This window comes from Spinacia oleracea, chromosome 6 (assembly GCF_020520425.1).
Source record: "Spinacia oleracea cultivar Varoflay chromosome 6, BTI_SOV_V1, whole genome shotgun sequence".
In the NCBI taxonomy this organism is placed as follows: domain Eukaryota; kingdom Viridiplantae; phylum Streptophyta; class Magnoliopsida; order Caryophyllales; family Amaranthaceae; genus Spinacia; species Spinacia oleracea.
In genome coordinates this window covers 139,157,774-139,184,090 of record NC_079492.1, presented here as the reverse complement: position 1 = coordinate 139,184,090, position 26,317 = coordinate 139,157,774, and the positions used below count along the sequence as shown (strand labels likewise).

The 26,317-nt window shown below is 36.9% G+C and overlaps 3 protein-coding genes across 6 annotated transcripts; 1 reads left to right on the top strand and 2 right to left on the bottom strand.

The window, feature by feature from the left end:
* Positions 1–185: 185 nt before the first annotated feature.
* On the bottom strand, positions 186–15,540 carry LOC110805598 (uncharacterized). Of its 4 annotated transcripts, XM_022011219.2 has the most exons (9): positions 15,103–15,538; positions 11,712–14,354; positions 11,524–11,627; positions 9,907–9,976; positions 5,682–6,497; positions 4,888–5,090; positions 2,755–2,875; positions 1,161–1,367; positions 186–683 (listed from the first exon to the last, which is right to left on the bottom strand). In XM_022011219.2, exons 1-9 carry the CDS (start codon positions 15,262–15,264, stop codon positions 543–545), a joined length of 4,467 nt encoding a protein of 1,488 aa, XP_021866911.1. In that variant the 5' UTR covers positions 15,265–15,538; the 3' UTR covers positions 186–542. The 4 variants fall into 4 exon arrangements, 2 of the variants coding, with proteins under 2 accessions (XP_021866911.1, XP_056687739.1); XM_056831761.1 differs by lacking the exons at positions 186–683; positions 2,755–2,875 and having other exon boundaries at positions 1,198–1,367; positions 15,103–15,539; XR_008923643.1 differs by lacking the exons at positions 186–683; positions 2,755–2,875 and having other exon boundaries at positions 1,229–1,367; positions 4,888–5,098; positions 15,103–15,540.
* A 5,016-nt stretch (positions 15,541–20,556) lies between these two features.
* Positions 20,557–21,177, top strand: LOC130463656 (uncharacterized). The gene has a single exon (XM_056832852.1). The coding sequence runs from the start codon at positions 20,557–20,559 to the stop codon at positions 21,175–21,177; it is 621 nt and encodes a 206-aa protein (XP_056688830.1).
* Positions 21,178–23,958: 2,781 nt separating this feature from the next.
* Positions 23,959–25,511, bottom strand: LOC130464436 (uncharacterized). Its single transcript, XM_056833978.1, has 2 exons — positions 25,112–25,511; positions 23,959–24,270 (listed from the first exon to the last, which is right to left on the bottom strand). Exons 1-2 carry the CDS (start codon positions 25,415–25,417, stop codon positions 24,055–24,057), a joined length of 522 nt encoding a protein of 173 aa, XP_056689956.1. The 5' UTR covers positions 25,418–25,511; the 3' UTR covers positions 23,959–24,054.
* Between the last annotated feature and the right edge of the window lie 806 nt (positions 25,512–26,317).

The window sequence follows — 26,317 nt, the reverse complement described above, 5'->3', positions numbered from 1 at the left end:
ATCTAGTGAGAAAACTAAAGCGTGCTAATGAGGGAGAAGACATGACTCGGTGTAGCCAAGAGATTTGTCGAGTGGTGCACGATGCGTTAGTAGCCAAGGGCAGAATAGTCAACACATGACAATATTCTAAAGTTACTCCCATGGTGTAGTCAACACACGACAACATTCTAAAGTTACTCTCATGGTGTAAAAATTGCAATTCATTTATCCTATCAGAAGTCCAATACGGAGTACAAACTATTTAGAAACAAAAGGAAAGTAAGCAAAATCTAAAAGATAATAAAGGTTAACAATGTAAAATTATTTACGCAAATTCAATCCTCAAATGAGTCTATACAATATTCTCAATCTTAGCAACCTCTCCAACTTTTTAAACAAAAAATTTACAAACTTATTCTGAGCGCTAGAACTGCCAAGTTGAACAGTAAAGAATGTCTCTGAGAGTCATCAATTGCGAATGAGTAGTACTTGACTCACATCTCTTTTGTCAATCATTACATTGAAGGATGCATACCCGCCATAGCCATAACTGTCGGAGGAAGCTAAAGTTGAAAGGTCCCTAACTCTTGCCCATGCCTTGTCAGACAAACCTTGCGATCACCAACCCATTCTAATCGGTAGGATAAATCAAGATTATAAAGCATAAGATCTAAACTGTCCACGTCGCCGAACCGTGTATGCACCTACATAAAAATTAGAGAAGCTATATGTTTGAGATTGAACTTGTACATATCACATACAAATGTGCTCAATCATTTCAATACAAGAATGGAGGCAACGAAAAGATATTACTAAACCTACCAATATAGAGACACAGTTAGTCAAACTACTTCCATGAATCACACGATGTCAACATAGTGTAACGGGTGAAACACATTAAAAAGAGAACACACCAATTCATAAATAAATTAGCGGAATGAAGACATAAAGGGACAAATGATGTTTGTTGTTACTTTTACAAATTTTGAGAAACTTATACAACTACACAACATTATACAATATACAATTATTGCTTTATATATGCAAATTACCCATCACTTTTGTGACGGCTACAAAGAACATGTTCAATATAGCAACGTGGTGCATAACATACTCCGAACTAATGCCCGATACATGGATTTGAAGATAATGATGCAGACAATGCTAAATTAAAACAATACCTGGGAATTTGCTTGTCTACCATTTCCTGCAATGTTTGCCATTATACTTGCCCTAGAAGAATTAGGTGAGAAGCCTTCCCATGGTGGAACAAATATAAGTTTAGTGCACTGGATGGGAATAAAGTTGCGGCTTAACTTTTCCCACCATGCAGATCCCAATGACCACCATCTAATTATTAAACCATGCTCAGAAAAAGCAACCAGCCCCTAACATTAGAAACTTACATTAGGCGAGTTATAACAAATGCAAGAAACATATACTAAATCAACAAACAAGAACACACCATTTCTTTACATGGTTCACTAACAATTCATTGGCTACGTCCATAGGCAAAAGAGAAGTAGTTTTATTGATCTCGAAAAAACTAAAAACAAAAATAGACTAGGTAAAGAGAAAAGGAGAGATTATACCACTCCCAGAATACACAGACTACGACAATAATAAAACCGACACAAGACAAAAAACTCTTTGGTAAATGCGATAGAATTGATATTTATCTCACGAACCCAACAAATGACTAAACTTACAAAACCCAATGCTGAACAAGGAAAATGACTCCCTCAGGAGAGTGTAATTGGTGTCCTCTTGTTTTTTAAAACACTTTGCATACACTGAGAGACTGTCAGCAAGCTAAGGAAGTTTGGGGATTTTTTCCCAGTGCATCCCATTTTCTACACCCAGCCACTTCACACTTGGCTCAAAACTAACCTTTCCGACCCCTTACAGAGCACAGAAGATCAGACCTCCCTACCTTGGAGAACTTTCTTTCTTTTTATACTTTGGTCCATTTGGTTGAGAAGAAACCCAGCTATTTTCCGGAATACCGATAAACCCCCAGACATTTGTCAACGTGATTCATATAACCTTGCTTGGGAGTTTTACTCTTCCAAACCCTAAACTCTAACTGAACAATCTCAAAACAATGATCAGAAGTGGCAGGCACCTTTGACAAATTGAGTTAAAATGAATTGTGATGTTTCCTTTGCTAAGGAAATAGCTGATGCAGGTGTGGCTGGATTGTTTGGAAATAGTCAGGGTAATTAGCTTGTAGGATACCAGAAAAAGTGTAGGGTCAAATCTGTTTTGATGGGAGAAATCATTGCTATCTTTGAAGGCCTCAAGATTGCAAACCAACAGGGGCAAGAGGAACAAACTGACATTTGTGATATTAATTCTAATCTTATTACACAATCCAGGGTGCTTATTTCTAGGATTGAAGAATGCAAGATAGAGTATGCGAACAAGACAAGAAATGTAGCAGCAGATATGTTGGAAAAAGCTTGTAGGACGGCTAATTGTAATCCGACTCTAAACTATGTAGGTGATATTTTGGCTCCCACCGTGTTTGGTGATGAATGTAATCAGGGAGGAATAGGCCCCTTAACTTTTGTAACTACTCTCTACTTCGTTTGATTTTTTTTTTTTCTTTTGACGAGAATTTCGTTTAATTTAAATCACAGCTTTGCTTGAAAAAAAAAAAAAGAGGTTATCATGAGTTAAAAAATCCACCATAGAAGTACAAGGAATTGATTAAGAACAAGTAAACCAAGAACTAAACAGAAGAAAAACTGGAGTGAACCGAAAAAATAATACCTCCCCATCTGGTGAAAAGGTCAATGTAGATATAGCAGAAATGACAGTTTCAGGAGCTCCAGAAAATAAAGTTGGGATTCCAGGGGGTCCACTTGCATCAAGAATTTTGATTTTTGTGACACTAAAATCAAATAGAGAAAATAGGTCAAGTTCAGCCGCTGAAAAGCCACCACTAATAGAGATGGCATGAAGTTGCACCTTCAATCTAAAGAAATGACTCAAAAATAATGTTCATATGAACATAGAGAAAGCAATGCATTAAATACTAAGTATCCGTTCGTTAGCACTCTTAGTTGTCACCTTTTGGTTTTACTAATTGAAAGTCATACTGATTTAGATTAAATCATGAGCTAAAAAATAGTTTTACGACTCATACCTCTATGGATGTTGATTTTGAAAACTGACAACAAAAAGATGGTAACTACTTTTTGTTGTTTTCTAAAAAACAGAAATCTGGGAACATAAAACGATACCGAACCGGCCCTTTAAACCATTTGATCTATTTTACTGAAGATCCAAATTCCAACCCGATATCCATTTTAGGAAGGAACCTTTTCCATGCAAGATTAAACTTGCAAACAAGCTGAGAGCAAACCCTTGCTCCCTGGAACAGTGCCAAGTGACTCTTTCTTATTCCAACATGATATTTTAATGCGTAGTGCAGTAATGTAATGTAAAGTAAAGAGTTCTCCAATAATTGAGAAATAATAATGATAATTTTTTTTTTCAGCCAATCAAGTCAACAAAATTACTCTTTTCATCTGATATTCAAGTTATATATTTTTAAGGTTTATGTTTATCAACTGTGATATTACAAATAAAAGAAGCTAAAAATTATTAGAAATCTTTGTATACAAATTTTATATGATGCTTATTTATATGCTAATATTAATGCTCATGTACTTTCACTAATAATACATATGGATCATTTGATATTTACAAATTAATTATTTTAAAATTAAGTAGATAAACATGTCGATTTACGGTGGTTTGCATACGATATTTTATTTTTATCAAGTTCCCTGACATTTTCTACACCTCAGCAATCAGGTTAGGGGCTTTTATGCAAACACAAGCAAAGAGTTGTGTACATCAATCTGTCATTACGTTAACCCAATAATGCCATTCACGGAATTGATGGAACTATGAGCATGTAATTAGGTAAAGGCAGTTTCCTCCAAAAGGTTTCACGGAATTGATGGAATGTATGTTTGTGTGTGTGCATACATATCCTCAAAAAGGTGCTGAAACAAAGATTGTCAAGTATTCTGCAAAAACGTGGAGGTTTTACAATCTGTCAATTCATGTAGGCGATACTACTCTATACCACAAAAGTAGTTTATGGCTATAAGTTTAGGCTCAGTGAAAATACTTGGCCACATCAATGCAGCGGCACCTACATAGGACAACCCTTGTCAGGGTTAATTTGTTAAGGAACCGACCCATGTAAATGATGTAGCCAATAATCCATATATGGGCATTCAGTACCCTGCATCTCAGCGAGATGCTGTATATTGACTTCACAAAAAGAAAATGTGTCACAATGTTCATACCCAAACCCACATTATTTTCTAAGCTGCTGGCAGCCTGGCACATGCTACAGAATGTGAAGAAAGCTGAAGAAAATTTTCACTTCTTTAATAAGAAGGAAGCAAGAAGAAAGGAAACTCATTTTGGTTTACAGAATTCAATTAGAGGAAAAACACTGATGAGTTTGGCCCCGGAAAGATATGTCATGTCATTTATCAAAATTTAATTTCACGATGGATTCAGAAAGAATAAATTGGTCTTACTAAATAATATCCCTGGCTCCCTAAAGCAAGTGCAACAAGCAGAGCAAGTGGCCCCAGAAATATGTAACACTTAATAAACCTGGCAGCAAACATCTTTGATTCCTGGAGATATATTGATGTTTGTAGTGCCTAGTGTTTCAATTGGAACTAGTTTACTTTGGGATAGTACTAGGGATGATTTGCACTGTCCGAAGAAAACCATATACAATTTATTCCACATTATTTTAGAGAAATCTGGTCCTCCTTTCATGTGAAGTTTATATTCTTAAAATCTATGTTCTATTCCATTATCTTGGAAAATTTATAAAAGATTGATAGTTTTTAAGATAAGTTGTCATACCTTTGCATGTCATAAACATGAATATTTGCATTGTTAACCTCAGCAATAGCATCCCCAACAGCTAATCGTGTAGAGGTATCATTCAGAGCAACCATAGGATAAACACGTACAACCTCTTTCAAAGTTGCCATTGAACTCTGGAGGCAAGTCTTGCGCATAACTGAATTCGCAGGGTCCATTGTTTGCAAGATGAAGTTGACCACCTGCACATCTGTCTGAATGTCAGAGCCATTAAAAGTTCAAGCAAATGCAGAAAACCATCAGCTGTTTGTCAAATACAAAATTCTAAAACAATGCCAGTAGTAGTAAATTAACCACATCAATTCATTTGGAGTAAATTAATCACCTAAAAGATGTGATTCCACTAGCCACTCGAAAAGAAACCAAGAAAATCATTTTTACTTAGAACATGATGCAGATTTAAATATTTTTTTGGGTGGAAACCATGCATATGCACAGCTGTAGCCTCAATATATATTACTTAGGGTGTGTTCTCTACTTCTCTTCAAGTAATTTTGACTTGTATGAACTTATGAGAATATCTGAACTTATTGACTTATTTTATATAACTTCTGTGAGCTTATTTTGTGTGAAATAAGGAAAAATAAGTTGAAGAGAACACACGCTTGAACTTGCACCTGTCTAACAGATTGTGTTTTGATTTCTGGATATCCCTCAAGCACCATATATTGATATTGTACTAGCAGAGAGGAAGGGCGCCTAATAGTCTTGTTTTTTTCTTCTTCTAATATTTAATCCAACAATTTCATAGACAAAAGACTGGAATCACAAACCTTATTTAGATACTGAGCTAAGTTTCTGGGAGAACCACGCATGAGTCTAATGAAAGTCATTAGAGATACTAAATGAACAGGTGAATCAGAAGCTGTTGACCAAATAAGGCCTTCCACTACACTCAGAAAGCCAGGTATATCCGCCAATGCTAAACTCGGAAGAAGAATGTTGACTAAAGTTTCCCGAAGTTTGGGAGGTACAGCTGCTGCCACAGTTGTACTATTTGCAGAAGCACCACTTACACACTCTATTTGAAAGAAGATGTCCCCTATTAGACTGTGAATTTCAGCACCTATACATGCTTTCCATGTACTCTCCATGCCTTCAGATATGAGTTCAGCAGCTGTACAACTGTATTTCTCATTCATAGCCATGACTAATTTCACCAGTGGATGGACAACCAACATGGAAAGGCTGGGTTTTATTAGACTTGGATACCAAATAGCTAGGGCTGCTGCAACAATAATATGAGATGCCATTGCATCTTGACTTGTTCCACCAACACAAGAAATCCAGTCCTGCAGTTCATAAGATTCAAGCCACCTCCGTATGTCAACTTGTCCAACTTGCAAAGAAGCCCCTTGAACTTCTGTAGACATTTCAGGAAGCAGAAAGCTAGCCCAGGTTCCGGCCCTTTTCTCATTTTCCAATTCGCTTTGTCCGACTTGATCAACCGAGTTTACAGGCTTTGTGTTTTCTGCTGTTTTCAAGCAACATAGGGGTGGAGGGATAGCCCTTGAAGCAGCACAGTGAAATAAAGATCTGGCAGCCAAACGAACATGCTCATCTTCATCTTGCCAGAAGCTGACCAATAGCTGTAATTGAATGAAAACCACATATGTCAGGATCAATAGGAAACTTGAAACAGAAAGATGCATAAAGCTGCGCTACTTGGGTAGACTTTTGACCCAGATAATAATTAGTGTTCGCTGAGGAAGGTAACAATCAAAAGGTTCATGTCCAAAATCTTGTCTATTACAATTAAGTTAGCCAAGAGGTTTTAACACTTCTAGAAAAATGAGTGTTACAATGGACAAAACCATCTTCAAAATTGAAGAAAAACGAGGACACAAAAGGGACTCGGTCCTTGATACTATGAACTATTCATGCTTGGGCTGTTCAGAGTGCGGGGCTAGACCGCAACCCCTTTTTTTTGTGGTTTGGTGCAGTTTGTGGTTTGAAAATTGCAGTTCGATTTGAAATTATTATAGTTTAGGTGCGCTTTCCCACTTTTGAAACCAAACCAAACCAAACCGCAACTAAGTAATGCGGATTACGGTTTAAACCGTACACCATAAACCGCACTCTGATGCGGTATGCTAGTATTTTTAAAAGAATGTAATGTAAATAATAACTTTTATTTAAATATTTAAAATTCATAATTTTAATTTTTGCATTATAAATATATGATTTTCACTAAATAAAAAAGAAAAAAAAAGAGAACATAACTTTTAGCATTTTATTTTTTTCCTTTTAAATGCACTTAAACTGCACTTCACTGAACTGCATTCTGCGGTGCAGATTAGTTTTTTTGGGGAAAGGTTTGGTCTGAGAAAATCTCACACTGCATTTAAATGCCGTTTGATTTGGTTCAGGTGCTAAACTGGACAATGACCACCCATATTTGAAAGGCTAATACACCGTTTTGGACTAATATGGGAGATTTACGGGACCCGGTCTTGGAAAATGCATCCTGGTGTAATATAAGATTGTTCGGAACCATAAACACCCACTAGTTTGTCACATAAAGGTTAAAAATAGTCTATATTAAACAAAATCAGTTTTGTAAGAAAACCGGCTAAAATGCCATTTAAAAGACGAAGTAGATCTTCTTACCACCCAATAAGCCTCCCGAGTCTCATTGGGTCATGGAAAGCATACTTACCACTTACCTTACGGTTGCCAAAAAGTCCCAGTTTTCCCAAATATAAAAGCTACTCCCCACATTCCTATTTATTTGACACTCTTTCATTATAAAGTCGTCCCCAATTACTTGACAAACTTCTCTTTCTTTCCTTGAATGCCATGGACCCACTATTCTCTTATTATTTCTCTCTTCTTCACTGGGGACCAACTATCCCACCAACAAAAGGAAAATAGAACTCACTACTCACTAAGTATAATAAAAAGACTTCAATCATCCACTAACGATAATAAACAATACCCATTATCTACCAAATATAATAAAATAATACCCCACTACCAACTATCACACAATAAAATACCAAGCCAATTAAATTTGCTTAACACTATACGACGGTCAAAACGTAGGGACAGAGCGAGTATAATGCACCATATTAGACCAATTTAGAGATTTTCTAGATCCAGTCTTGGGAACTCCCAAAATCGAGAAAATGAATCACGTTGTGACAAGGTTTTTTGGAACCATAAACACTCACTAGATGGTCACATAAAGGTTCAGAATGACCTTTATTCAACAAACCAGTTTTGTAAGAAAATTGGCTAAAATGTCATTTAAGAGACAAAATAGATTGACCCTGTTTGGTTAGGAGCTGTTAGTTGTTACTTGTTAGTTGATAGCTGGTTTGACTAGCTGTTAGCGGTTAGCTGTTTGCATTAGCTGATTTGACTAGCTAGTTGCACCAACTGTTTGTGTAAAAGTGTTTGGTAAATTAGCTGATAGTTGTTAGTTGTTTAACATGTAAAATGACCGGTAAGGACATTGACATACTTCGTTTCTTTTTAATATTAGAAAAATAGTTTATTGTGTTAATTTTTCTCTTTTTTTTAATAAACATTGACTAAATAAAAAAAATATTTTTGATTTAATTTTTTAATAATACTCCTATTTTTCCAATAGAGAAATATTACTAATGATATTTCAAGCATGATTGCAATATATTTTAATTGCTTCAAAGTACTAATATAAAATTTAATACAACAAAAAACGAATCTAGTAAATAGGGTGAAATGAAAAAGAAAGTGAGTAATGTTTTTAGGAGAAAAATAATTAGGGTACTAGGGTACCAAGGTTGATATTGGTTGTAATTATAGGCAATAGTAGGACAAAATAATCATTTTCATCCACTTTCTCAAATCTCTAATTGCAAAAAGCTCCTATATTGAGCTTTTTCAAAATTAGCCTTTTCACCCCAAAACTCTCCTAACCAAACACTTCCAATTAGCTTTTTTTAAAGGACAAACCTCTAATTCATCCCAAAAGCTCTTTTTCTCTCAAACCTCTCCTAACCAAACACCCCCATTGTTTTATCCACTCAATAAGCCTTTGGGGCCTCATGGGTCCATGAAAAGAATCCGGACCACCAACCTTTCTGGAACCGATCAAATCCATAATAAACCGTTTTGGACCAATTTTGGAGATTTCCAATACCCAATTTCATAAACTCCCAAAATCTTGGAAAACGAATCCGGATGTAATATAATGTTGTTTGGAATGGAAATTATTCATCAACAAATTCAGTTTTGTTGGTTGTTCTGAACCATAAACAACCACTAGTTGGTTACATAAAGGTTCGGAATGGCCTTTATTCATTAACAAAATCAAATTTGTAAGAAAGCTGGCTAAAATGTTTTAAGAGACGGAGTAGATGATTCTAATCACCAAATAAAAATCTCAGGGCCTCATGGGGTCTATAGAAAAAATTCAGGATACTAACCTTTTCATCCGAAAAAGTAACAACTTTCCTAAATATGAATACACCGTCTTGGACCAATTTTGAAGATTTTGGGATCCGCTCTCAGAAATTCCCAAAATCTTTAAGATGAATCCGTGTTTATTTTAAGGTTGTTTGGAACCATAAATGGTCATGAGAATGACCTGTATTCAACAAAATCATTTTTGTAAGAACCTGTTAAAATGTCATTTAAGAGACGAATTAGATGGTTCTAACTACCCAATAAGCCGCCCGAGGGCTAGAGTGGTCCGTAGCAATCATCAGGACCACTTACTTTCCCAGAGCTTAAAAAAGTCACAATTTTCCCAAATATAATTCACCAAGCCTCTGTAACAGAAAATTTGCGTTATTAAAAGTCAAAATGACTTCTAGAATTTGAGAACAAGTGCCTTATAGCTCTATTCAAGAAGAGTGTCAACTATAAATAAGAGGGAACAAAAAAGTTGCTGAAGTTAAGAAGAAAAAAGAAAAATTCACCCAAAAAAATCACGTACAGTAAAATCAAGAAAAACAGAAGTATATGCATGCATGCATGTTCAGCCATGGATCTATTTATGATCTCACCAACCTGTAGCGATGGAGGCTTCACAGAAGGAACTTTCTCAGCAATGTTACGTGTATAGAATGCTGACAAAGCACTGCATCACAGATTCAGAAAATTAGGCAGGTGATCCCAGGATAATTGCAAGGCCAAAAAGAGACAAATAATAAGTAATTGGCATATTAGTAACAAGTACATAATGCCAAAGGATGCAAAAACATCCAATGGATATGTGTGACCACATTATTACTGAGTCCAACTACTATGAGCTACTGCAGTATGAGGATAATGTCCTTTCTTATTTCTACTTGTTTTATTTTGGACTATATGTGAAGTTTTGTGTTATACCTGTCAAACAGATCAGGGGTGAATCATTAATTTGCTTTAAGAGTTTAAGCAGGAAGTACCAAAAACTTCATACATACGTAAAGTTTACTGGTCGACTGGTCGTTTTTCAAAAAACTTCAGAGTATAATGGAATACTCAGTATTCTGCTTAGACAGTCAATTTTTCCAGCTTAAGTAGATATGTTACTTGTTTCCTAAGCTTGCTCACAACTCTTCTCCTTAGTTTACCAGTTGCACACTTGAAACAACAGGGAGTAACATTAAGGCTAGGGTGTGATCACTTGCTGAATGGGTGTTGATTTCGTTTGTAGAGAGGTCTTTAGTATTTTCAGATAATACATTCTTACATTTCGATGCCGAAATGTCCGACAAGAAAACTTTCTAACCTTTGTTACCCCTTATTTAACTCCCTGATAACCCTTCTTTCTTTGGTGTCTGCATGAATGAAGGCATGAGAATTTTACTTTTCCAAAGAGAACAAATTTATTGGGTAAAGAAGAAACTTGGAAATCAATATGCACAAAGCATTCGGAAAACAAAATTGTATCCCAGAGTAGCAATTGGCTGATTGGGGTAGGAAATTGGGAATACTACTCTTTATGCCCCTTCTAAGTCCCTCGGATTGATCTTACACATAGATGTATCAGACAAAAACAACAATGGCGTATCAGATACTTCAAGCAGCTACGACCCACAAATAAAGACAAGAGAGAGGGGAGAGAGAAGAGGCTTAGACAAGTGTAATCTACACACTTGGAGAACATTTACTATTCAAGCAGCAATGGAGAAGAAATCTGTCTCATTCTCTCTTCACAGCAGCTTAATTTAGGAGGATATCGATTAGAATGAATTTATATATGATGATCCGAGAAGATATGTAAATGATTAGACAATCTGACATGGAACCAAGTTATCTATTGGACTTTGGACCCCTATTTCAGGAATAACATTAGTTTAATGGACTTTATACAGACCTTTCTTGATAAAAATTGTACTGCAAGTTTTTAGAAAATCGTATCCTAGCTCCTGTGTCAATAAATAGTGTTTCCGTGCCAACTTTCCATGGAAAAAATCTTGGTGACATAGAATTCACATAAAATACATCATTCTACCACCTAAAATAAGCGTTGAGCATGTAAAATTTATCCAGCCCAACAATTCAATAGCCACAAACGAGATGATAAAATGGGTGCCTTCTTCATGCAATAATAAGATAAGTTGCTTCTACCCCAATACAAGAAATAACACAGTATACATACAGCAAAATGATGAAATTTCGTAAAATACACTGCAATACCTGCTGGCACCTGAAAAAGAGTGGGACAAGCTAACCAGGCTCTGGGCAAGGGACAGAATTGTCAACGACCTCATTGCACAGAATTCTGATGACGATCTCCAAAGCTGACAAGTTAATTTGGGGGCTTAGGATACAATGCAACATGCATGGCAAATATTGACATAGTGATTATACAAACAGCAAACTACCTGAAGAGCAGAACTGAAAGCAGGGAATGCTATTGTAAAAGAACCTCCATCCCCTTCCAAACCAGGAGCTAGCATCACATTTTCATATCTTTTGACATTCATTTCCATCGTTAGTAAATGGTCTAGTTCGAAATCGACACCCCACAGATGCAAAAATGAGAGGCTGAATTGCAATAAGCATGACCTAAATGTGTCAATGCATTGATTATCCTTCATCATATCCTGAAACTTTCCTTTCTCAGAAGAATCATTGGATATAGTCCCTCGTTCAGAATTAATTGACGTCTGTGATCCATTAAGAGGGGGATTTGAAAAATTTCCTCCAACATCCCCACAAATATCAGGAGATAACAGAGATGAAAGGTCAAAACTTAGAATTGCTATTCCAGAGATTGGGCAGGAACACCTAATTGGAAGCTTGTCACTGTTTCCTGTATTTTGTTTTACAGATCTGGTGCTACTATTATTGAGTGAAGACATCAGATTTACTTCACTGGATGAAATAGGCACATAATTTTCTAGCCTAGGTGACAAAGAGCATCCTTGTTCTGTCGATGGAAGGATCAACGAGGATCTCGAGGTATTGTAACTGAATGCATGCCCAGAGATGTTACTGATGTCCATGCCTTTGCAAAAGTTGTTAAACATTGAGTGTGCCGCTGTACTGCGCAAAACCCGCTCTCTAGAACCAGCCTTTATGTCCCAAATATATAAGGTGTCCTTCGTACCTGATGCTACCGACTGATTCTGAGAAAGGCAAGCCAAATAACCTCTCACACCATCCCATACAACTTTTAGAGGACAGCTAGGATGTCCTGGAAACATTCTTTCAATACGCAAAGTCTCAAGAGACACAAGGGCAACGCAAGAGTCCTCACCAACAGAGAGAAAACAATCATTCCATGGATGATAACTTTGCAACGGTGGCAGGATTATTTGGCGAACAGGGGCCACATGATGGTGCATTACCATAATCGCATTGCAAGTCTCAATATCCCAAACACGAAGTGTGCAATCCATGCTCCCTGACAATAGAATTTTGCTGCATATCCTCTCAGTGGAAGTAGCTACCATCTGGTGTGCAGCCAAACATAAAACTGGCCCTGTGTGTCCCAAAAATTGTTTTTTGGGTCCTTGAGAATCTTTTTCCTCAGCCAAGAAGTTGAAATGGACCAGTTCTATCTGACCGCTATGATAACCATATACAATTGCATAAGGAATATGAGCATTTAGTGATATAACCATTGTTGAAGAAACAATACTTTCTTTCTGAATGAACGTGCAGTTCAGATCGTTTTTGTGTAAAGTTCCAGCAACTCCTTGGTCTAGAGCACTAGCCATTGTAGTCATAGGAGCCTCTTCAGTAGCAGGTATTCCTCCAGAATTATGCTTTGAGGCCTCAGAGTTTATGACATAACTTGATCCATCAGTCCAATCGACAAGGAAGTCCCCTTCTCCAAGTAACCTACAAATTTTGCCAAAGTTCTCACGGTCATCAACCTGTTGATGCAGTGACCATATAGTAACACGAGGTCTCCACAAAGAAGGCTCCTCATTATGAAAGCAAATTGACTCAACTCGAAGAAAGATTTGTTTCAGTTGAACAAACTTACTTGACAATTTCACATTAATGGGACAAGTAGTGGCAGGAATCTGATTTATAACCTCATACTTGAAAGTGTCATCCTCATAGGATAACTCATATATGATTACTGATCCTCTATCATCCCACACAGAGAATTTCAAACCAGTGATATTATGTATTTTTCTAGACTCGGGCATACAAGTACTGTCAGAACTCTCGGAAGTGAAAAACATGCCTCCAGAGACACACGACAGAATGCAATCAGCTCCACCATGATGGCTATCTTCAAAAGAAATGACTCCAAGTATAGTAGCACTGGCAACTAGGAAAAAGACGCAGCTGGTTTTATACACTAATCCTAGCAACTGACCATAAGTGGCTACAGATAAAACCAATTCTCCGTCATAAGACCCATTATTGAGTATAGCTATATTCTCAAGAGCAGAACTTCGATGCAGCTTTGCCCCACCCTCTTCCAGATTGGGGTCTTTAATCAATGGTATACATTGACTTTTACCAAACGAATCAATTATAAATGTGGAATGCTTCTGGCTATCATCAACAGACTCAACTAGGGCCATGAACTTCAATGGACCAATTGACAAGTGCCCATGAAACACTGTCTGCACAATATTGAGTGAATATGAATCAACAATAATGATAGTACACTTGGGTGCTTTTCTGCTCAAAGATTCATCATCCCCAGTAACCTCACTCCCTTCAGTTGAATCCACGTAATCAGGGTCAGAAGCAAATGAAATATCAGTGAAACATGAAGCCACACATATATATCTTTTATTTGTTGGTAATGCCTGAATAACGGATGGGCTACCAACCCAAGGAGGTAATTCCCTTCGACACCTACAATGTCCACTTCCTCGACTCCACACGCACAATACACCATCACTGCACACACTTACTAACGCAGCCTGATTGCTGGTCCCTACACCTCCATTTTCATCAACTTTTTCATCTAACGACGCCAAAAGAGGATAAGAAATGCAAAGATCAACTATTGGTGCGGCATGGCCACATAACATAGCAACAGGCTTAATCTTCTGCAGCAAGACATAAGTTACCAAAACTAATCACCATCAAAATATGTAATTCCATGAATTGAAACATTTGTTAGCATTGAATTGCAGATAGTGTACAGGCTGACTAAGTGCATACTACTCTTCTTTCCCTAAAAATTTTAACCTGGCCTCAAGAATCAAACAACCACAAGCACGTTCCTACTTCTCAGGCCAAAAAGAAAAGTTCTTTAAACAATCTGATATAGCAATACTTGTCATTATCAACCAAAACACCATAGTCAACCTTTAACTTTTTTAACAAATTAACAATTCAGCCAATTCTTTCCACCGCAACACGAATAGATTACAACACAATCTGGTGAACAATCAAAGGGCGAAGTTTAATCAGAACACAGCACCAGCTAGCAAAACAAGTAAAAGGACATCAACAAAATGCATTCAGAAACAAATCGATCGAAAACTAGCCACGAACTACGAAATTCGCAATAAATTGACTATTTGATGAACTGTTTACATTCAATTGCAATAATACATGCATTTCCGATAGGGCGCTATCAGAATTCACACAGATCAACACTCGATTAAATTTTCAACTGAGAGGCCATTGACAGCTTCAACTTTTAAACAGAATAGCAATCTAAACAGAAAGAGCTGATAATTGCGCGACACATTTAAAGCAAAACTGTAGAAATCGACAGTATTTCATTCAAAGTAATCTGTCAATTAATCAAACACATGGTAGACTTAACAACGTCGGAGAGAGACTGACCGGAGAGGAGATATCGTCGGAGAGATTCCACCAGACGACGGAGCCATCGGTACCGCCGGTGTATAGAGAAGGAGGTTCGTCAATAACAGCGACGGAGGTGACGCGGTGAGACGGAGGAGTTTCCGGCCAAATTCCTACAATCGATCTGCACTTCATCGCCATCTACATAGATTAATTGCTTCTCTTTCGATCGTTCTCTCTCATCAGCTTCGCGGGAGTGGTGAAAATTTTAGGAGCGAAAATAGTGTCCAAAATATTTCGGGTTCCCCTGTGTTGTAATGGCTACCGGGAGGACGGTCGGTGTAGGCGGGGACGCGGTCCGTCTGAATTATGAACTCAGCGGGACTAGCGTGAAGCGCGTCCCGTCTTACAACGAATTGTCCGATTAGGCGATGATTGTAATTTTGTATCGCCTTCTCTACTCCACGGAGTATCACACTATTTTGCATTTACGGAGTACTTAACTTCAGATAGGGAGTGATATGTCATGTAATTTGACAGTTAATTACTCACTCCATTTCTAAATGTTGTATCCATTTGGAATCTTGGGGGGTTTTTAAGAAAAATAGAATCTTGATTTGTATGGGTATAAGTGTAATGATTGGGTGTAAGAGAAATGATTGTGTGTAAGAATGTGTAAGAGATTCTTTTTTAAAGATTAAAGTAAGGAGAGAGAAAATATTAAAGAATTATGGGAAAGGGGATATTTCCATTTAATTAATCAAAAATCAGAAAAAATCTGATTGAAGTGGGGACCAAAGTACATGAGGTGGATTTATTTCATCCAATGAGATTTAAGCAACAAAAAAAAAACGGAGGGAAAACTTCCCAAATTGGGAAAGTCCACTTCCCTTTTTACACTTCCCTCCAAAAACAGAAATTTAGCAAAAAGTTTTCCCTCCAAACTTTTTCCCTCCAAACTTTCTACATTTACCACCCTTTATAAATAGGGGTCATTTTCTACCCAAAAACCCTCATAAATTCCAACTATTTTAATATCAGTTACAACAACAAAAAACCAAAGGCAATAAATGCACTACAATTAATCAGCAAGGGGACATTAATGGCTTCAGATCAAGAGGAGGACGAGTTCCTCGGTTTTTCCGATGATGAAGGAGACAGCACGAACTCTGATTCAGATTATGATGATGATGAGGCAACCCAAAATGCTGAAAGTGAAGTAAATGCTCATCAAATAGGGGACTTTGAGCAAAATCAACAACTGCCAGATCTGAATGAGGTGGGACAAGAATATGCACAAGAATGTGAAGTGGGACCACAACATACATCAGGTATATCAGATAACCACTCAGTTCCATTTTTGTTTGATTTGAACATGCCAACACAACAAGAGTTCCCACCATCTCCAATTCATCAAACAGAAACAGAGCAAAATCATCATAAGCCTAGAACCCCAAGGATTAACAACGAATTAAGGTTGGAAATCTTGTTGTTCCTTCTCTTAAGAAAAGAAAAGCATCCAGATGAACTCATTCATGGGACAAATAGGTAGGCTGTTATAAAGTTTGGTTACACAAGGAAGACAATTAGACTAATATGGCAGAGAGCATTGGCACATAAGGCAGCCATGGATTCGTATTTCTATGATAGCAAATATCACAACTGTGGGAGGAAGAGAATTCAAGTAACATATGAGTCTATAGCCTCCATAGCCATGGGGGATAGAACAACCATTATTGATCTAGCAAGGATGCTCAATTTGAGTCCCACAACAGTTTGGAGAATGGTGAAAAGAAAACAGATAAAATCACATTCAAGTCCATTGAATCCAGGCATTTCAGAAGAATGCAAGATGGCAAGGATGAAGTGGGTACTTGGTCTCTTAATGGACTACTCAATACCAAATGATCCCACATATTACAGCATGTATGATTTCATTCACATCGATGAGAAATGGTTCTATCTTACACAAAAAAGTCAAAGAGTTTATTTAGCAAACAATCACTAGTGGAAAAACATTCATTTGCATCACCACATTTGCCTCGCACATTTAAACATGTGACGCAATTGACAGTTCTAAGCATTAAAATTAGTCATTTGCGTCGCAGAATTACTAATCTGCGACGCAAATGACTCTAAGATGTTTTTAGAGTCATTTGCGTCGCAGATTAGTAATAATACGACGCAAAATATTACCTCATTTGCGTCGCAGAATTACTAATCTGCGACGCAGATGACTCTAAGAGTCATCTGCGTCGCAGATTAGTAACTCTGCGACGCAAATGAGTTAAAAAAATTTCGGAAGTTTCTCAAATTTAATTATAACCTTTTCCTTTTATTTTTAATTTGGTGCGACGCAGTCTACCTGCTCCTATTCCCTTTCTCTCTCATACATTTCATGCCTCCCCTATACAACTCTTTCAGTCTTTCTCTCTCGTATTTTCCAAATCTCCTTGTTGAAAGTCCAAAGCTTCTCTGTCTCTCCTTCAGAATCAGATTCGAGCTTTCCCTTCAAAGTCTTCTCTCACCAAATCATCCCAATCTCTCAAATTTGTTTTAAAATTCAAGCTTAGCGAATACGAAGGAGGCAAACCCAGATCTGAAAGCGGTGACGTCTTCAGCCGGATTTCAAGCCGCGTTCTCTGCAAACTCTGGCTCTGAGGTGGATGACTAGGCGGCGACTCATCTTGGGTGCGGTGGAAGTGGGGCTGAGTTTTGGGGGGATTCTGTTGAGACGACTCAGACCGAATTGGTCCCGGGTTACACCGCCATAACAACAACAGCAACAATGGCGGGAGTTTGTCGCTTTCTGTAGTTCTACACCAGAGGACCTCTTTGACAACGCTCCTCAGGTAACCAGTAAACCCGTTTCTTAACGCCGGTTACTCATTAATTGATTTATTATGCCTTCTTGAATCTAGGGTTTAATTTCTGATCGGAGGGCTGTTTGTTTATTACGATTGCTAAATTATTAGGGTTTGATTGTATTTCTGAAGTTCGAATTCTCCAAATTTATAGGCTGGTTTATTGATTGTTGCTGCTTTTCTTGGCTTCTTTCCGATTGATTGGTGTAATATTTGCGCAATTTTTAAGATGGAGGATATTAATCAATTGCTGAGGAATTAAGGGTTTTAATCAATTTTGAATTAGGGGTTTGAAGTATTATCGCCGAATTTCATATTTATATTTTTCTACTGCTGTACAAGGTTTCTGATTGGTTGATAATTTCTAATTGGAAGGCTATTTGTTTAATTCGGTCGCTGAATGATTAAGGTTTGATTGAATTTCTGTTCGTGTTAGATTTTGGTTTTGTTTTGATGATTATGCAGTTGCTTCGCCAAAAGGTTTGTGTTAGAATTTGGTTTGATTTTTGATGAGTATGCAGTTGGTGTTATGATCGTTGATCAAGTAGGATGTTTGTTGATATGCAATCCTCACAAAGGTTCGTGCTTTATGAGGATTTCACAGAGCTGATATGCAATTCTATTTGTCGGTTTAAATGCCCTTGTGTTGGTTGTAGTCCCATAAACTCTTACAGATTTTCAGGCGTTCCGTTTCTGTTCGCTATGATTTTGTCCAATTCACCTCGTGATTTTGTGATGATGAACAAGTTTGAGGATTTGGAGATAAAATTTGTTATGAAAAATTCAAATCTTATAGACGATGGTATTAATTACTTACGTTTAGAATCCCTTATTACCAAATAAGAGACTTGTGCTGTTTATTTCAGACTTCATACTTCTATTTCTTAATAATATCTGCAATATTTGGTTGGCAATGGAAGTTTCTTTCGATTCTCCCCTGCTTTGGTAAACTGTATTATGGCTTCTGTTTTTCCTTCAAGCCCATATGGCGTATATATTCTTGATATTTTATATTGTAAATATTGCTTAATAGGCAATCCCACAGCTTGTTATTCATTGGTTTTGTTTGGTTGCAGTTGTAGCCCAGAGTAGACCAAATGATGATGATGAGGACGATGATGAAGACGACGAAGACGATGAAGAGCAGCAAATGCAGATAAAAGATGAAACAGAAACCAACCTTATAAATCTCCGAAGAACTATATATTTAGCAATTATGTCCAGTGTAGATTTTGAAGAAGCTGGCCACAAATTGCTGAAAATCAAACTTGAGCCTGGGCAAGAGGTAGAGCAATTCTTCTCTTTTGGATTTCTCTAACAGCTTTTCTTATTGCCTTAAATTCTGTTCTTGAAGTGCATCGGACTGTGCAAAAGGGGCTTGATCTGAAAATTGTTTCTCTGATAGTTTGGGAGATTCTTTTCTTTGCACCCTTTCAATGTTTTACATGTTCTGTGTAAATTTAATCTGAATATTTTTTAACTATTTCAGAAATACTAGGCAATCCTTCAGTTATTATCCTACCATGGCTCTGATGTATACCTTTTGCTGTTCAGAACGTCAATGATGCATGTTAATTTGTTTATGTAGTTTTGTATTTTTCTGGAATCTCCCTTTAGTTGTAGTTCTTAAGATTGTCAGTAAAATTTAATTATTTCTTTGCCTTTATGCCGGTTTTATTTGTTTGTGTAGCACTGCTATTTTCTTTATGCTGATTTTATTGTTTTTGCTGTTTGTAATTGGTTATTATGTGAAACTCATCTGAAATTGTCATTGCAGATGGAGTGGAATATAATATTATTGGAGTGCTGCAGCCAGGAGAGGACATATCTCAGATATTATGGTCTGTTAGGCCAAAGGTTTTGTATGCTCAACAGAGTGTATCAGGAGAATTTTGAAAAGTTTGATTTTCCCAAGTTGATTTTCGGATAATTGCATGTTTTTTGGGTTGATTGTTCCTGGGAAGAAGAGAGAGAAATATCAGAAATTGTGTTTTTTTGGGGTTTAGCAGCTTTCGTAGCTAAATAGACCTGATTTTAGCCTAATTGATGTTGTTTGCATCACAGTCAGTCTTTTGCTTTTCGTTCGATCTCATCACTTGCTATGCCTTGGCCTTGATTGTTGGGACGTTGCTCGATACTACACTGATTTTAGCCTAATTATTGTTCTATTTAATAATATGAGTTGTCCATTTTACTATATAATAGGTTTCATTTTAATATATATATATATATATATATATATATATATGTATGTATATATATATATATGTATATATTAAAATGAAACCTATTTTTTTTTACAAAATTCAAAGTCATTTGCGTCGCACATTAGCTTAATGTGCGACGCAAATGGCTAATTTTTTTTGGCGCCAAAAGGTCATTTGCCACGCACATTAGCTTAATGTGCGTGGCAAATGACTTTTCAGCACCATGCTGAAAAGTCATTTGCCACGCACATTAAGCTAATGTGCGTGGCAAATGAGAGTTATTTGCGTCGCGACCTTTTGCGTCGCGCAATGTGCGACGCAAATGACCTTAAATGTGCGATGCAAATGAGTCATTTTCCACTAGTGAACCATTTCCACACAGGAAGGGAAAATCAAGAACTAAGATTCCAAAGTTCATGTTTATGGCAGCAGTAGCAAGGCCAAGGTGGGGACAAGATGGGCAGTGTGAGTGGGATGGGAAACTTGGTATATTTCCATTCACAGATGCAGTGGCAGCAAAGAGAACATCCAAAAACAGAGTCAAGGGGACAATTGAGACTAAACCAATCAAGTCAGTGAATCAGATTGCAACTAGGGCCATGCTAATCAACTACCTAATCCCAGCAATTAAAGAGAAATGGCCACCACATGAGGGGGAAAGGGTGATATACATCATTCAAGACAATGCAAAGGCACACATTTTGCAAAATGATCAAGAATGGCAGCAACATTACAAGCAAGATGGCTTCACATTGATATTGACTCAGCAGCCAGCAAACAGTCCAGATTGTAACATATTAGACTTGGGGTTCTTTAGGTCAATTCAATCACTAATGCACAAAAAGATGCCTAAAACAGTTGAAGATTTAAGTGGTGTTGTGACTGAGGCATATAATGAACTGCATGCAAAAACTCTATCTAATGTGTGGATGTCACTTCAATATGTTGGAAATGAAATTTTGAAACACAAGGGGGACAATGACTACCAACTCCCACACAACAAGAAAAAGATTTTAGAAGATGAGGGGAATCTGCCAGAATAAGTTAAGGCCCCAAGGTGGGCTGTGAATGAATGCAAACAACTTGTTGATGAATGGAGAGCAAATCAGTGAAGTATAGAGCAAGAACGAGAGATTACTTTTTGTGTTTTGGGAACATGTTTTAAAAGTTACAAGAACAAACCGAATGTCACTTTTGTAAGCTTGAATGAAAGCATCACATGTATTTAAAACATTTTGGAAGCAACATATCAACTGGAAGAATGAATGAATCAATTTATTGTTGTTAATCTTTAGTTTTTGTTCATCATACTCACATATTTGTAGTTATTCACGTACATTGCATATTAACATATGATTTCAGGATTATTCAAAATCATAAGGGAACATGTACATTGCATATTAACATATGATTTCAGGATAAGTCAAAATCATAAGGCAACAATGCACAAGGCAACATGAACAATACAGCATCAACAAGGCAACAATAACTAGGCAGCAATGCACAAGGCAACAATAACTAGGTTATCACAATCATAGTTTAGTTTTTGTTCATCATAATCACAATCATGTTTATTATTTGTAGTTGTAATTGAAACACAAAACATCAATTGAATGAGTCAGCCATTCCTTAAACCATTAAGGGGACAACTTTATGTTTTCAAGGCAACACATGAATTCATTTTCAAGCCAAGGCAAAGCATGGGGACATGTTGTTCTCAGTTTGTATGTGTTCATCATCATTGAATCCTAAACTTTAATATCCTCCTCCCAAATGGAGTGAATGACTAACACAAACAGAAATGGGAAAGGAAAGTCACTCCATTTGACAGAGGATACTAAAAGTGTAGGAAACTCAGGACATGCAAAATCACAACTCCAAACACATCGGCTTCAAAATGGAAAGAATGCATATCACATCATTTTCAGATGGAATTTATTCCCACTTTGAAACCGATGCGTCAAAAGATGTAATATTCGAGTTACTAAATTATTTCATCATTGAACAACTCAAAAAAACAAGGCCATGAGCAAGGCAGCAAAGGCAAGGTATTTACTTACAACATACTTAGAAAGTCATATGCAAAATCACTTCTCTAAACATATCGGCATCTAAGTGGAAAGAATGCATATCACATCATTTTCAGATGGAAAATCTTACCACCTAGATACCGATGCGTCAACAAAAGTAAAATTCGATATGCTTAAACCAATTCATCATTGAACAAAGCATGAAGAAGAAGGCATCAAGTACATAGAAGCAAGTACACACAACCATCTCAGAATGTCCCCAAGCATCCCTCACACAAACCCCATCCACCAACACTTAGCTCCTGAGAAGCATTATTCATGCTAATGGCGCATGAGTGTTAATGGAATATAGGGTTTGAGTGTCAGCAAATGAAGACTCATCATAGATGACTCAAAACAAATAACAAGGCAGCAATGGACAAGGCACAACAATCTCAGTTAGGTTGATTTACAGCATATATGTAGTATGTTTCTAAATTTTAACAACCTCATCACCCTTTCACAAAAGGGATTACATGATCACTTGTTTGTTTTTGAAATGAAATTTATCCCCTTTTGTAAAAGGGGACGAGGGAATATGTTAGAAACCAAAATCTAAGATAATCAACAATTACATCACAGATCACAATGATCAAACTCACACATGGGACATTAGCAAACATTAGGGTTCCAATCTCAGAGTTGTTGAATAGCATCATTGATCTATTGTATCAATATTTTCTCAACTTTAACATCCTTTTGCCGAATGGAATGATTGATATTCACTACTGATCATGTGAAATGACAATCACTCCATTAGACAAAAGGAGTTAAAGGACAAGTATTGAAACATAAATCTCAGGATATCAACCTTTAACATCATTGATTATCATTAACACCACAATCAAACATGTTGTTTAAGTGTCATGGTGGTCCTTCCAAAGGGAATTGACAAATTGTTAACTATCGCATTGGATTTTAAAAATAAGTCAATCCCCTTTGAAGGACCACCTAACTAACAAAAGTGAAACATGCATGACATCAAAATTCATCTCAGATGTCCCCAAGCATCATTGAAACAAATTCAACCTACACACACTTAGCGCCTGAGAAGCATCATCACTGATACTAATGGCAGCACGAGTGAGTGTAGGTAACTTGAATTGTTTCTCAGCATATGAAAGACTCATCATCGATGTAACATACAAAGGCACTTTTGGGGACAACTAACCTCTAAGTAAACAAAACATGAATTGCCTCCCCGGTCTAATGCCAGTTTATATGTGACGGATTCAATTTCATTGATTCCTAAGACATAAAAACTGGCAAAAGATCGAAAAGCCAAAAAAAATCATGTTAAATTTGGTCTCAGATGTCCCCAAGCTTCATTGAACCACACCATGTTCACAAACCATTAGCACACAAAAGCCTCATACAGCCTACGGCTGGATGCTAATGGCGCATTGTGGTTTATGAAACATGGATAGTTTCTCAGCACTGAAAGACTCATCATAGACCTCATTCAAACCCTAACATCACAGACCAAGCATTCAGGAAAGGCAAACAATAAGAGGGGACTTTAATAAAACTGTTTTTTTCCAATCACATGTTAAAATTTTATTCATAAACCCATCCCATATGCTTTCACCCCTCTCAAGGCAACACTAATCAACCAGCAAACATATCACAGTTTCAACAGGCAACATTATTAAATCAGCAAGCACACAAGGCAACATTCATCAATCAACAAGGCAACATTCATCAATCAACAAGGCAACATGTTTCAAGCAACAAGGCAATAATAGAGGACATGAATACACTCCAAACCCTATCACATCATCAACAAAACAACAACACCCCTTGCCAACAACAGATCACAGTTGTTAGCTACTCCACCTTATGTCTCCACAGCTAACCAGCAATCCAAATATAATTAAAAGAGGGTTTATAGAAGACACACTTATCTCTAAGCATCATCAACACCCTTAGGTGGCTTTTTTTTATTTCATCTTCCTTCACGTTTGGGGACGAAACCGAACATTGCCCATCAGAAACCTCTGGACCAGCAGTTGTGTTCTCACACTCACCCACATAGTATAGGTCGAATGAATCAGAGTGATTGGGTTCCTTGCAATCAATTAGAGGGGACATAAAATATGTTTAATATATTTCACATCATCACAAACATTCATGGGATTTATTAATTAAACTGAACAAGATCATCATAAATAGATCAAGTCACAAGATCATCATACGAAGACCATCACACATGTCTGAACTGAACAACATCACCAAAGAACAACCACGGGATTCAACATGCAATTTAAAGAACATGCAACATGCAACTGAACTAGATCAACTTAACAAGATCAAAGAACAACATCATCAAATTAATCATGGAATTGAACATCCAAATCAACAAAACAGACCAACATTCATGGTATTCAACATGCAATTTAAAAAAAGTCATAAAATTCGAGAAAAATCAAGGGATCTCTGACATGCAATTCATGAACTTCATCATTTAACCAAAAAAATCAAGGGATCTCTGACATGCAATTCGAAAATTTATCATTTAACAAAATAAATCAAGGAATCTCTGACATGCAATTAGAAAACTTCATCATTTAACAAAAAATATCAACGAATCTCTGACATGCAATTCGAAAACTTCATCATTTAACACAAAAATCAAACATTTTTGGGACATGCATGATGAAAAAAAATGAACCAATGTTAAATCTAAAAAAATTCACAAAAATCATCAACAAATGAAAAAAAAATCATTAAAATTCACAAAAAGTCACAAAAAATCAGAACATGCAGAGTAACCCTAATTTTATTAGAAACCTACGTTTCAACCAAAAATCACAGATTTTCTCCAAGAAACACAAAAAATCCCAAAAACAGAGTAAACCCTAATTAACTCCAAAAATCAGGAAAAAAACCCAAAAATAAGGAAATATACCTCATCAGATTCGTCTCCTCCAAAGAATCTCAGATCTGCTGGTGTGGGGACTCGATCGTCGTATTTGGACTCCACCTCTTCACCAGGCTCCACTTCCATTTTCTCAAACCAAGCTTTGAGATAATTTCGGGTACTCGTGTTCTCCTTCTGGGCCAACCTCAAATTATTCAGATACTCGCCAGAATACGAGTGCTCGTTGTTGGGACAAATGCATTTCGAGCCCCAATCACAGTTTGAGTCAGGAATTCGTTGCCCAGAAGTACCAACCGAATAACTCGGAAGATATTTGGAGGAAGAGGATCCCATTAAGAAATTAATAAAACCCTAATAAAACTCCGATTTTATCCCCAAAAAAATTTCACCAGAGAATCGATTACCAACCGGGATTTGGGACGACAAAGGGGACAAAACTAGAGGGGATCTCACCGGAATATCGTTCCGGTTAAAGTTTGAGAACAATTTTGAGCGAAAAACCCAAAGATCTGAGAGATCTCACCAAAAAAAACGAAGAACAGGGGCGGAGAAGGTTAGGGTTTTTAGAGAAATAGAGAGATTTCTTGAGGAGAGAGAGGGAGACAGGAGGAGAGAGGGATCCGAAGAGAATGAGGAGAGAGAGGGTGAGAGGGACGGGTTATAAGGAGAGAGAGGTGAGAGTGACGTTAGGGTTTTATTAATTTAATAAGGGAGGTGGGTGGGTTAAATGAATAAAATATTATGGGTGGGGAAAATTAGGTGGGAATATGGGTAGATTCTTTAGGTTTTTTGGTTATTAGATTGAAATATAAGGGTATTTTAGGAAAAAAAGTATGTCCAAAAATGGAAAGATTCTAAGTGGATACAACATTATGAAACGACTAAAAAGGAAACGGATACAACAAAAAGAAACGGAGGGAGTACTTTATACAACATGAAAGGTGGTTGATTGATCAAACATAAACACCAATCAATATAAAAAAATTAAAGCACTAATGGGACACAAATTGTGGGATAGAAGATTCAGATTCAGCTAAGACGTACAAATATATCAACGAATTAACTTCCTTGACTTTCTACCAATATAATTACTTTTATACATATAATTCTTTGTATTTAGCTAGGCTTTTACTTCGAATTTTCGATTACCAACTTAAATAAAAAGTTATTTGTCGCCAACCTCTCATATTTGGTGCACTATCCCTAAAATCATACTCCGTACTACATTAGATA